The sequence below is a fragment of the Phycomyces blakesleeanus genome, assembly GCF_001638985.1.
Source record: "Phycomyces blakesleeanus NRRL 1555(-) unplaced genomic scaffold PHYBLscaffold_44, whole genome shotgun sequence".
Lineage (NCBI taxonomy): Eukaryota > Fungi > Mucoromycota > Mucoromycetes > Mucorales > Phycomycetaceae > Phycomyces > Phycomyces blakesleeanus.
Window position 1 is genome coordinate 80,708 of NW_017265173.1, and position 12,971 is coordinate 93,678.

General features: G+C 43.1%; 3 protein-coding genes and 1 non-coding gene across 4 annotated transcripts; 1 reads left to right on the forward strand and 3 right to left on the reverse strand.

Moving 5' to 3' along the window:
* Positions 1–1,227: 1,227 nt before the first annotated feature.
* Positions 1,228–2,148, reverse strand: PHYBLDRAFT_72313 (hypothetical protein; the record flags this gene model as incomplete). The annotated part of the gene is made up of 1 exon (XM_018442635.1): positions 1,228–2,148. One exon carries the CDS (start codon positions 2,146–2,148, stop codon positions 1,228–1,230), a length of 921 nt encoding a protein of 306 aa, XP_018283516.1.
* Positions 2,149–2,234: 86 nt separating this feature from the next.
* Positions 2,235–7,910, reverse strand: PHYBLDRAFT_176072 (hypothetical protein; the record flags this gene model as incomplete). Its single annotated transcript, XM_018437644.1, has 9 exons — positions 2,235–2,393; positions 2,430–2,858; positions 2,952–3,311; positions 3,699–3,919; positions 3,963–4,613; positions 5,520–6,044; positions 6,105–6,551; positions 6,576–6,888; positions 7,017–7,910. 9 exons carry the CDS (start codon positions 7,908–7,910, stop codon positions 2,235–2,237), a joined length of 3,999 nt encoding a protein of 1,332 aa, XP_018283517.1.
* Positions 7,911–11,754: 3,844 nt separating this feature from the next.
* PHYBLDRAFT_153378 (hypothetical protein) lies at positions 11,755–12,666 on the reverse strand (the record flags this gene model as incomplete). The annotated part of the gene is made up of 1 exon (XM_018433130.1): positions 11,755–12,666. One exon carries the CDS (start codon positions 12,664–12,666, stop codon positions 11,755–11,757), a length of 912 nt encoding a protein of 303 aa, XP_018283518.1.
* A 208-nt stretch (positions 12,667–12,874) lies between these two features.
* On the forward strand, positions 12,875–12,947 carry PHYBLDRAFT_t295. The gene has a single exon. It is a non-coding gene; the product is annotated as a tRNA-Ala (tRNA).
* The last annotated feature ends 24 nt before the right edge of the window (positions 12,948–12,971 follow it).

Genomic DNA, 12,971 nt, shown 5'->3' on the forward strand with positions numbered 1-12,971 from the left:
GTGTTGGGCAGCCAAATGGATCATAGCCTGAACGTCATGAGCAGAACCAAATATTGCCACATCATCAGCAAAAAGAAGTGTATTTATTGATGTTGATGAGACTGCATGCTGGTAGCCATCCACAACTGAAGGAGCAAGAAGAGACTGATATGCATCCAATGAGGACGGAGACAATGATAGTACATAGGTAGAAGTGAGAGGAGATGCAACTGTGCGGAGGAGAGCTGGCAGGGAGTTGATATAAATGGAGTAAAGATGAGGACTAAGAACTGAACCTTGAAGAACGCCTGTCTTGGGTGAAAATGAATGTGAGGTGAAATTTCCAAGAAGAACTGAGATAGACACATCATCAAACATATTGCCCAAAAGTCCAAGGAGAGCAGGTGGTATGGATCGTCTGAAAAGGGCATCCCAAATTACATGCCGATCTACAGTGTCATATGCTGCTTTGATATCCAAGAAAGCAACTACTGGATAGTGGTGATGACAATTAAAATGAGCTTTCATCAGGTCATGTAGACAGAGAGCTTGGTCAAGAGCACCACGGCGAGGACGAAATCTACCTTGGGAAACATCCAGAGGAGGAGAGAACTTATGCAACTCAGAAGCTATGCACATCTCAAACAACTTGCACACCACAGAAGTAAGGGAGATGGGACAGTAGTTCGCAGCATTCTGAGGGTTACCCTTTTTAAATATAGGAAATACTTGGGCTTGGCGCCAGAGAGAAGGAGTGTATGACCATTGCCAGCAGATGGTGAAAAGACAGGCAAGGAGAGGTGAGATGTGAGACCAAATGGGTTTTAGCATTTCTGCACAGATGTGGTCAGGACCTGGCGCCTTGCAGTTAGGCATAAATTGCATGAAGGCCTCCACCACTGATGAGGTGAATGGGGAGTCAACAGAGGCAAAAGGCATGAGAGAGGTGTTGAGTGGTGGTGGTGAAGGTCGAATGTCAGGAAGTATGTGTTTACTATAGACTGATGCGAGATGGTCACACATAACTGTTGCCACAACTGCTGGGCCATCATCATGCTGAAATGAGTGCTGTGGTTTCCTGCACCGTTTCAACTACTTTATCTTGGACGTGGCCTTGTTGAAATCCGAGTTCATTGAGTGGCAAAAAGCATGCCAAGACAAATGCTTTGCAGTTTGAACTTGCTGATGAAACTCCTTATGTGCATGTTGGTGCCAGCTCCACCAATTGATCTTGTCAATGTCACATGCTCAACGCCATTGCTTGTAACAACTATCTCTATGGTCGGCTGCAGCTTGCAATGCAGGGGTCCAAAACGATTTCCAATGTGAGAGGCGAGGGGGGCGAGAAGCAATGGAGCTACTAAGAGAGTCATAAATGAGTGTATCGAAAGAGTTAGTAAGAGCATCAATGGGTGGACATATAGTTGGTGGATTCTGAACAAGGTCTTGCAGTGTGGTGAGAAGGGAGGCGGATTTGGTGACAAAGGTGGTGACATATAATGATCTGACATCATCTTCATAAAGACGTGACAGATTCCAAGTTTGGTGCATAGGTGAATGTGCTGGTGGTGAGTGTTGCAGGTCATAAGCAAAGGAAAGTAAGAGAAGTCGGTGATCAGAGCCTAAAGATAGTTCGGTTGCAATGTGTAAAGAAGGGTTGGCGAAGTTGGTGTTGGCAATGAAAAGGTCAATGATGCTGCTGATTTCAACTTCGTTACGAAAGGAAATGTATGTGGGTGTGCATGGTGAGAGAACTCCATTGAGGACAGTTAAAGATCGTTCTTCAAGCCATTGCTCTAAAGCTACACCACGAGGGTTAGATGCATAGTCACCAGTTACTGAACCAAGGCGTGCATTAAAATCTCCACATATAATGGTATCATCAGTTAAAGAAATGGCTGGGAGGATATTAAGAGCTTCATGAGTGGGCATAGAGGGTGGTAAGTAAAGGCATATAAGTCGAAGGGTACCAATCTTGACAGCAAGAGCATAGTTGTTGGGCATAGGCATTTGTGTGATGGCATAAGGACAGGAAGGAGAGACTAACAATGACAACCCCATTGATCCACAGTAGTTGCCAGCAACAGGAGATCCATAGAGATGAAACTGAGACCATGAGGTTGGAAGACGGGCTTGGGATAAGAGCCATGTTTCAGTTATAAAAAGCATATGAAGAGATTAACAGTGGTTGAGCACGTCTTTTATTACACAAGGTTGAAGTCCATTAGCATTCTATAATCTTATTGAAAGGTCACTCATTCAATCATAGCAGTGAGAGCATCAAGGGCACGTTTTTTGTTTGGAGCATCACCAAAGTGCTCAGCTACTGGTTGGGCAGGAATTTCCTCAATACCAATCCATCCTGACTGGACAAAGAAGTGAGCAACTAGCAGAACTAAGTGAGAACGCAAAAACTTGAGAGCTTGGAGACAGTGGGCATTTTAGAGAACCAAAGTCTGGGTTTTAAGACCAGAGACAGACAAGTTGGCAAACTTGGGATCAGCAACATTTTTAGGATGAAATGGATCAAAGTTGTTGACAAGAGAGACCTTAGCACTAGCTAATTGGGACTTAAATTCCTCAAGATACTGCACATGGACAAGAATGCTAATCACCCCACGAGCAGGAAAGTTAATATCTAACAGGCGACCAGTGTTAACACCAAGAGTGCGGAGAGAGCGGCGCACTTTACTGTGCGTAATATGACGTGAGCAAGGAATATAAACGTATTCAAAACCATCAGGACCAGTTTTGTCAGAGAACAGTCTTTGAGAGGCAGCAACCCGGCGGGCAGAAGGAACTTGAGGTGTCTTGGCTGGCAGAATCAAGCTTGTTTTGGTGGCCCAAGTGGAGGCAGCAGTTCCAAGATCTGCAGTTGACTGGGGTGCAGGAAGAGAAGCAGAGCTGGGAACAGGACCAGTCACATTGTTTTGCAACAATTGAGATCAGAGATCGGCATTCTCCTGCCGGACATTAGCTAATTGAGCATGCAATTGGACATTTTCGGCAGCAAGAGATTCCAAATATGCTGTACGTTCGTTAAGTGCATTGAACTGTGACTGCATACTGGTTAAAAACGTCACAAGTTCGGCTGGCAGACTTTGTATGCAATTAGCAGGCAACAATTGTAACATGTTTGGAGATGATCTTGAGATGGCAGCAATCGGCAGAGAAAAAGTGAAAATTGGTGCTAAAATGACAGGAACGATAGAAAATTTTTTTTTGACAATGGATGCGGTGGTGGGAAGGGTAGATGCGTCGTGTTTGACAATGGATGCAATGGTTGAAGCAATATTTCGGATGGATTGATGATAGAATTGTATGGATGCAAACTTTGAAAAACCCAAAATTTAAAAAAGTGAAGCTTACATGAAAGAGAAGTGCCTTCTTGGCTCAGATTAAAGATTATTTTTATTAAGGAGATATTGCTGGCAATCTATAGATCATATAGCCTCCCAAGTACAAAAGAAAAAGATAAAAAAAGTCCAAAAGGATCACAAAAGACAAAAAAAATGAATAGAAGAAGAGAAATAAACAATACTAAGCTAAAAGACTGAACCTGCTCTCCACTTTGCAGCTGTGTAAAAAGTTGTAACAGTGAAAGGGAGGAGACAGAATTGCAGATCTAGAAACATTTCATGAATAAGAAGACAAAAATAAGAAGAAAAGAAGTAAAAGAAAACAGATATTAAATTATTAGAGCTAGTGCCAGAGAGAACCATGATCGGCTTCATGTGTGTAGTTGTCATTAGGATTTCATAGCATGTCAATATGCCATAGTATTGTAAGAAGAGCTTTCCAATATAGAGGGCTTGGATGTGTAGACGAGATTGGTAGTGCTGATATAGCAAAGTCAATGATGTTGTCTTCATCTGTGGGTGGTGCTGGAAGTTGAGAGAACAGCTGAGATGGGATTGTGATGCAGAATTGGAGATGGCGTCTTGAAGTATGATCAAAGCCACATGCACACTCCTTTGGCTTACCAGGCAACCAGTCCATTCTCCAACGTACTAGACAGCCATGTTCTATGCGTGTAGCAGGAAGAAACAATACAGGATCAACTTCAAGAAGAGGGTGGCAAGCTTGGATGAGAATCTTAGTGTTGGTAAGACGAAAGTGAGCAAACTTTTCTTGTCTAAAAAACTCAAAGTGCTTGGATAGTTTTATGCGGCTGGAGCAATTAAGATCAGAAGGAATGCTGGTAAAAAGAAGGTTTGTGTGAAGAGTGGATAGTGTTGATGCTTGGAGATGATGAGAATAGAGCAGAGAGAGAAGACAAGCAGAAGGAAGAGTGTGTGCCCGAAGACAAAATTTTGTTTTGAGAATGTCAACGCAAAAAGTCATACTGGGCAGGTTGCAGATATGTTTCAAGACCGCAGTAGATGAAGTTGCATGGCCACCAACAATCATTCGCAAGCATTTATCTTGAATTTTCTCTAGAAGTAAAACATCTTTTTGCAAAAGACATGTGATTGCAAGACCATACTCGAATTTTGGTCGTATAAAGGTTTTGAACAGACATGAACTTAAGAGCAAACTGAAATCAGATCTACATGCACCAACAGCAGTAAGAGTTGCCATAGCAGCCAATGCTCCAGAACAACGATGAGTGACAACAGATGGTCCAAAGATGTCTTTGTTACGGAAAGGTATACCCAAGTATATAAACTCATTTACTGCAGGAAGCAACTCGCCATACAGAGAGATAGTAGAACGTGGTAAAGATCGTGAAGGAGGATAGAGTACAGCACATTTCGAAGGACTCCAACGGTAGCCAAGCTGGAAGGAGTGTTGGGCAGCAAGGTCAAGCATACTCTGAACATCAGTGACAGAGCCAAAGATAGCAACATCATCAGCAAAAAGAAGACTGTTAATGGCAGTAGGCAAGTGAATGTGTTGAAAGTCATTCACATCTGATGGGGCAAGAAGAGAATTGTAAGCATCCAATGAGGAAGGAGAGGTTGATGGGATATGTGTTGAGGTGAGTGGTGATGCAACTGTGCGGAGTATTGGTGGCAGGGAGTTGATATAGATTGAATACAAATGTGGACTGAGAACGGAACCTTGAAGGACGCCTGTGGTGGGAGAAAAAGAATGAGAAGAGAAGTTGCCAAGAAGAACAGATATAGAGACATTATCAAACATATTGACAAGAAGTCCAAGTAAAGCTGGTGGTGTGTGACGTCTAGCAAGAGCATCCCAAATGACTCGTCAATCTACTGTATCATAAGCTGCCTTTATGTCTAAGAATGCAACAACAGGATAATGGTGATGGCGGTGGAAGTGTGCTTTCATGAGGTCATGCAGACAGAGAGCTTGGTCCATGGCACCACGTCTAGGACGGAAACCACCCTGAGCAACATCCAGAGGAGGGAAAAACTTGTGAAGCACTGGAGAAATACACATTTCCATCAGTTTCCGCACAACAGAAGTTAGTGAAATAGGTCGATAGTTAGCAGCAATTGATGGATCTCCCTTTTTGTAAATGGGAAAAACTTGAGCCTGACGCCAAATAACAGGTACATATGACCATTGCCAACAGATAGTGAACAAGAGTGAGAGTAGTGGAGCAATTTGTGGTCGAATTACTTTCAACATTTCTGCTCTGATGTGATCTGGGCCTGGTGCCTTGCGGTTAGGCATAAATTGCATGCATCCCTCTACCACTGAAGAAACAAATGGTGAGTTGGCAGAGGCAAAAGGCAGACTAGTACTGTGAAGAGGAGGAGGAGGACGCTGATCTGGGAGGATACTGCCACTGTATACAGATGCAAGATGCTCACACGTAATTGTTGCTGCTGTTGCTGGTCCATCACTATGTTGAAACATGTGCTGAGACTGCTGTCGGCGTTTGAGTTGCTTGGTCTTTGATGTTGCTTTGGAAAAGTCTTGTTCCATTGATTTGCAGAAAGCATGCCATGATTGGCGCTTAGATGATTGCACTTGATGTCGGAATTCTGCCTGCGCTTTGAGATGCTTATCCCACCAATGAATTCTGTCTATACCACATGCATGGCGCCATTTCTTGTAGCAGAAATTATGGTGCTCTGCAGCTGCTTGAAGTACTGAATTCCAGAATTTTTTCTAGTGGGAAGGACGGGGAGGACGGTTGCCAATTGAGCTACTTAAAGAATTATAAATGAGTGAGTTGAATTCATCAGTTAGTGCATCAATTGGTGGACGTGAGGAAGGAGGGTGTTCGAAGGTTGATTGCAAAGTGGATTTGAGGTTGGTGAAATTAGTGACAAATGTGTAGGCATATAGTTTGAGAACATCAGGTTCTTGAAGACGTGAGAGGTTACATGTTTTGCAAGATGGTGGTGGTGCATGTGATGTTGAATTGATGGCATATGTAAATGAAAGTGAAAGCAGACGGTGATCAGAGTTGAGTGAGAGGTCGGTATGAATGTTGAGAGTGGCATTGGTGAGAGACGTATTAGTGATAAACAGATCAATGATACTGCTTATCTTCACATTTTGGCGGAATGAAATGAATGTAGGTGTGCATAGTGAGAGCTGGTCATTGACAACAGTAAGAGCACGTTCTTCTAACCATTGACAAAGAGCAAGACCTCAAGTGTTAGTAGCATAGTCACCAGTAAGTGAACCCAAACGTGAATTAAAATCGCCACATATAATAGTGTCATTGGTCAAAGGAATGGATGAGAGAACTGCAAGAGCATCATGGGTGAACATAGAGGGCGGTAAGTACAGGCATACAATTCTGAGGGAACCAATCTTGATGGCCAAAGCATAATTAGATGACATAGGAATCTGAGTGACAGGATAAGGACAGGATGGAGAAATAAGAACAGAAACACCCATAGAACCTCTGTAGCTGCCAGCTACAGGTGAACCATAAAGATGAATCTGGGACCAAGAAGTGGGAAGACGAGATGGGGGGAGAAGCTATGTTTCAGTGATAAAAAGCATATGTAGAGAGTGACAGTGTTGAAGAACATCATAAATTGCACGAGGCTGCAGACCATTAGCATTCCAAATTCCTAATGAGATTTCACTCATTCAGACATTGCAACAGAGGTACGACGAGATGGTGATTGGAAATCATGAATACCAGCACCAGGACCAGAAACAGAATGAACAGGAATATCTTCCTTAGAGATCCAGCCTTGATCACAAAAGAAATGACCAACAGGAACAGCAACATGAGGATGAAGGTACTTGAGAGCCTTCAGACAACAATCAGAATGAAGTTCAGCAGCAACTTCTTCTAGCTCTGAATCAGAAAGAGACTTATATTTGGGATCTGCAATGTTTTTGGGATCCAAAGGGTCAAACGCATCTAAGATCTCAATGGCAACTGTGGTCAGAGTGGTCTGGAATTTCTCAGCATACTGGTTGTGAACTAGGATGCCAACTACATTCTTGACAGGAAAATTGATATCCAAGATGCGGCCAGTATCAACACCAAGTGTTTTCAAAGAGCTGCGCACTTCTCTATGTGTGAGACGACGTGAACGTGGGATATACACATATTGATATCCTTTGGGACCAGTGGGAATGGCAAACATTCTAGCAGAAGCAGCAACCCGGTGAACAGAAGGAGGTCTTGGAGTCTTGCGAACAGAAAGAGCAGTAGGAACAACAACAGAGTTGTGAGCAGCAGCAGCAGTTGTAGCCCATGTAGAAGCCTCAGTGCCAGGCTCCTTGGGTGTGATTGGTGCAGATGATGTTGATGCATTTGTTGTAATTTGGCAATTGCCCTGAGATGCTAATTGAGATCTGAGATCAGCAATTAGCTTTTCCGCATTAACTAATTGAGCAGTTAATCTAGCATTAGTTGCAGCAAGAGATTCAAGTTCATTGGTACGTTGTTGTAGTGACATGAATTGGGCCTGCATGTTCCCCAGAAATGAGGCGAGATCGGGTGACATTCCCTGCATGACAGAGGATGGCAGCAATGTTGACATTTGAGATCGCAAAAATGAAGAGTTGTCGGAATCGGCTGAAATTTTTTCTGCTGATAGATAAGGCAACAGTGGTAATGGATGCAATGTTTTTGACAATGGATGTAACGTTTTGAACAAGATGTAGGACGGATTGATGAAGCTTTTGTATGGATGCAACCAATTTTTTTGTTATGTCTTGTGTAACAGTAGCTTACGTGAAAGAGAGATGGGGATGTAGCTCAGGTTAAAGATTATTTTTATTAAGGAGATATCGCTGGCGATCTATAGATCATATAGCCTCCCAAGTACAAAAGAAAAAGAAAAAAAAAAGTCCAAAAGGATCACAAAAGACAAAAAAATGAATAGAAGAAGAGAAATAAACAATACTAAGCTAAAAGACTGAACCTGCTCTCCACTTTGCAGCTGTGTAAAAAGTTGTAACAGTGAAAGGGAGGAGACAGAATTGCAGATCTAGAAACCTTTCATGAATGAGAAGACAAAAATAAGAAGAAAAGAAGTAAAAGAAAACAGATATTAAATTATTAGAGCTAGTGCCAGAGAGAACCATGATCGGTTTCATGTGTGTAGTTGCCATTAGGATTGCATAGCATGTCAATATGCCATAGTATTGTAAGAAGAGCTTTCCAATATAGAGGGCTTGGATGTGTAGACGAGATTGGTAGTGCTGATATAGCAAAGTCAATGATGTTGTCTTCATCTGTGGGTGGTGCTGGAAGTTGAGAGAACAGCTGAGATGGGATTGTGATGCAGAATTGGAGATGGCGTCTTGAAGTATGATCAAAGCCACATGCACACTCCTTTGGCTTACCAGGCAACCAGCCCATTCTCCAACGTACTAGACGGCCACGTTCTATGCGTGTAGCAGGAAGAAACAATACAGGATCAACTTCAAGAAGAGGGCGGCAAGCTTGGATGAGAATCTTAGTGTTGGTGAGACGAAAGTGAGCAAACTTTTCTTGTCTAAAAGACTCAAAGTGCTTGGATAGTTTTATGCGGCTGGAGCAATTAAGATCAGGGGGAATGCTGGCAAAAAGAGGGTTTGTGTGAAGAGTGGATAGTGTTGATGCTTGGAGATGATGAGAATGGAGCAGAGAGAGAAGACAACCAGAAGGAAGAGTGTGTGCCCGAAGACAAAATTTTGTTTTGAGAATGTCAACGCGAAAAGCCATACTGGGCAGGTTGCAGATATGTTTCAAGACTGCAGTAGATGAAGTTGCATGGCCACCAACAATCATTCGCAAGCATTTATCTTGAATTTTCTCTAGAAGTAAAACATCTTTTTGCAAAAGACATGTGATTGCAAGACCATACTCGAATTTTGGTCGTATAAAGGTTTTGAACAGACGTGAACTTAAGAGCAAACTGAAACCAGATCTACATGCACCAACAGCAGTAAGAGTTGCCATAGCAGCCAATGCTCCAGAACGACGATGAGTGACAACAGACGGTCCAAAGATGCCTTTGTTACAGAAAGGTATACCCAAGTATATAAACTCATTTACTGCAGGAAGCAACTCGCCATACAGAGAGATAGTAGAACGTGGTAAAGATCGTGAAGGAGGATAGAGTACAGCACATTTTGAAGGACTCCAACGGTAGCCAAGCTGGAAGGAGTGTTGGGCAGCAAGGTCAAGCATACTCTGAACATCAGTGACAGAGCCAAAGATAGCAACATCATCAGCAAAAAGAAGACTGTTAATGGCAGTAGGCAAGTGAATGTGTTGAAAGTCATTCACATCTGATGGGGCAAGAAGAGAATTGTAAGCATCCAATGAGGAAGGAGAGGTTGATGGGATATGTGTTGAGGTGAGTGGTGATGCAACTGTGCGGAGTATTGGTGGCAGGGAGTTGATATAGATTGAATACAAATGTGGACTGAGAACGGAACCTTGAAGGACGCCTGTGGTGGGAGAAAAAGAATGAGAAGAGAAGTTGCCAAGAAGAACAGATATAGAGACATTATCAAACATATTGACAAGAAGTCCAAGTAAAGCTGGTGGTGTGTGACGTCTAGCAAGAGCATCCCAAATGACTCGTCGGTCTACTGTATCATAAGCTGCCTTTATGTCTAAGAATGCAACAACAGGATAATGGTGATGGCGGTGGAAGTGTGCTTTCATGAGGTCATGCAGACAGAGAGCTTGGTCCATGGCACCACGTCTAGGACGGAAACCACCCTGAGCAACATCCAGAGGAGGGGAAAACTTGTGAAGCACTGGAGAAATACACATTTCCATCAGTTTCCGCACAACAGAAGTTAGTGAAATAGGTCGATAGTTAGCAGCAATTGATGGATCTCCCTTTTTGTAAATGGGAAAAACTTGAGCCTGACGCCAAATAACAGGTACATATGACCATTGCCAACAGATGGTGAACAAGAGTGAGAGTAGTGGAGCAATTTGTGGTCGAATTACTTTCAACATTTCTGCTCTGATGTGATCTGGGCCTGGTGCCTTGCGGTTAGGCATAAATTGCATGCATCCCTCTACCACTGAAGAAACAAATGGCGAGTTGGCAGAGGCAAAAGGCAGACTAGTACTGTGAAGAGGAGGAGGAGGACGCTGATCTGGGAGGATACTGCCACTGTATACAGATGCAAGATGCTCACACATAATTGTTGCTGCTGTTGCTGGTCCATCACTATGTTGAAACATGTGCTGAGGCTGCCGTCGGCGTTTGAGTAGCTTGATCTTTGATGTTGCTTTGGAAAAGTCTTGTTCCATTGATTTGCAGAAAGCATGCCATGATTGGCGCTTAGATGATTGCACTTGATGTTGGAATTCTGCCTGCGCTTTGAGATGCTTATCCCACCAATGAATTCTGTCTATACCACATGCACGGCGCCATTTCTTGTAGCAGAAATTGCGGTGCTCTGCAGCTGCTTGAAGTACTGGATTCCAGAATTTTTTCCAGTGGGAAGGACGGGGAGGACGGTTGCCAATTGAGCTACTTAAAGAATTATAAATGAGTGAGTTGAATTCATCAGTTAGTGCATCAATTGGTGGACGTGAGGAAGGAGGGTGTTCGAAGGTCGATTGCAAAGTGGATTTGAGGTTGGTGGAATTAGTGACAAATGTGTGGGCATATAGTTTGAGAACATCAGGTTCTTGAAGACGTGAGAGGTTCCATGTTTTGCGAGATGGTGGTGGTGCATGTGATGTTGGATTGATGGCATATGTAAATGAAAGTGAAAGCAGACGGTGGTCAGAGTTGAGTGAGAGGTCGGTATGAATGTTGAGAGTGGCATTGGTGAGGGACATATTAGTGATAAACAGATCAATGATACTGCTTATCTCCACATTTTGGCGGAATGAAATGAATGTAGGTATGCATGGTGAGAGCTGGCCATTGACAACAGTAAGAGCACGTTCTTCTAACCATTGACAAAGAGCAAGACCTCGAGTGTTAGTAGCATAGTCACCAGTAAGTGAACCCAAACGTGAATTAAGATCGCCGCAGATAATAGTGTCATTGGTCAAAGGAATGGATGAGAGAACTGCAAGAGCATCATGGGTGGACATAGAGGGCGGTAAGTACAGGCATACAATTCTGAGGGAACCAATCTTGATGGCTAAAGCATAATTAGATGACATAGGAATCTGAGTGACAGGATAAGGACAAGATGGAGAAATAAGAACAGAAACACCCATAGAACCTCTGTAGCTGCCAGCTACAGGTGAACCATAAAGATGAATCTGGGACCAAGAAGTGGGGAGACGAGATGGGGGAAGAAGCCATGTTTCAGTGATAAAAAGCATATGTAGAGAGTGACAGTGTTGAAGAACATCATAAATTGCACGAGGCTGCAGACCATTAGCATTCCAAAGTCCTAATGAGATTTCACTCATTCAGACATTGCAACAGAGGTACGACGAGATGGTGATTGGAAATCATGAATACCAGCACCAGGACCAGAAACAGAATGGACAGGAATATCTTCCTTAGAGATCCAGCCTTGATCACAAAAGAAATGACCAACAGGAACAGCAACATGAGGACGAAGGTACTTGAGAGCCTTCATACAACGATCAGAATGAAGTTCAGCAGCAACTTCTTCTAGCTCTGAATCAGAAAGAGACTTATATTTGGGATCTGCAATGTTTTTGGGATCCAAAGGGTCAAACGCATCTAAGATCTCAATGGCAACTGTGGTCAGAGTGGTCTGGAATTTCTCAGCATACTGGTTGTGAACTAGGATGCCAACTACATCCTTGGCAGGAAAATTGATATCCAAGATGCGGCCAGTATCAACACCAAGTGTTTTCAAAGAGTTGCGCACTTCTCTATGTGTGAGACGACGTGAACGTGGGATATACACATATTGATATCCTTTGGGACCAGTGGGAATGGCAAACATTCTAGCAGAAGCAGCAACCTGGCGAACAGAAGGAGGTCTTGGAGTCTTGCAAACAGAAAGAGCAGTAGGAACAACAACAGAGTTGTGAGCAGCAGCAGCAGTTGTAGCCCATGTAGAAGCCTCAGTGCCAGGCTCCTTGGGTGTGGTTGGTGCAGATGATGTTGATGCATTTGTTGTAATTTGGCAATTGCCCTGAGATGCTAATTGAGATCTGAGATCAGCAATTAGCTTTTCCGCATTAACTAATTGAGCAGTTAATCTAGCATTAGTTGCAGCAAGAGATTCAAGTTCATTGGTACGTTGTTGTAGTGACATGAATTGGGCCTGCATGTTCCCCAGAAATGAGGCGAGATCGGGTGACATTCCCTGCATGACAGAGGATGGCAGCAATGTTGACATTTGAGATCGCAAAAATGAAGAGTTGTCGGAATCGGCTGAAATTTTTTCTGCTGATAGATAAGGCAACAGTGGTAATGGATGCAATGTTTTTGACAATGGATGTAACGTTTTGAACAAGATGTAGGACAGATTGATGAAGCTTTTGTATGGATGCAACCAATTTTTTTGTTATGTCTTGTGTAACAGTAGCTTACGTGAAAGAGAGATGGGGGATGTAGCTCAAATGGTAGAGCGCTCGCTTAGCATGCGAGAGGCACTGGGATCGACGCCCAGCTTCTCCAAATATAATAATATTCTGATAATAT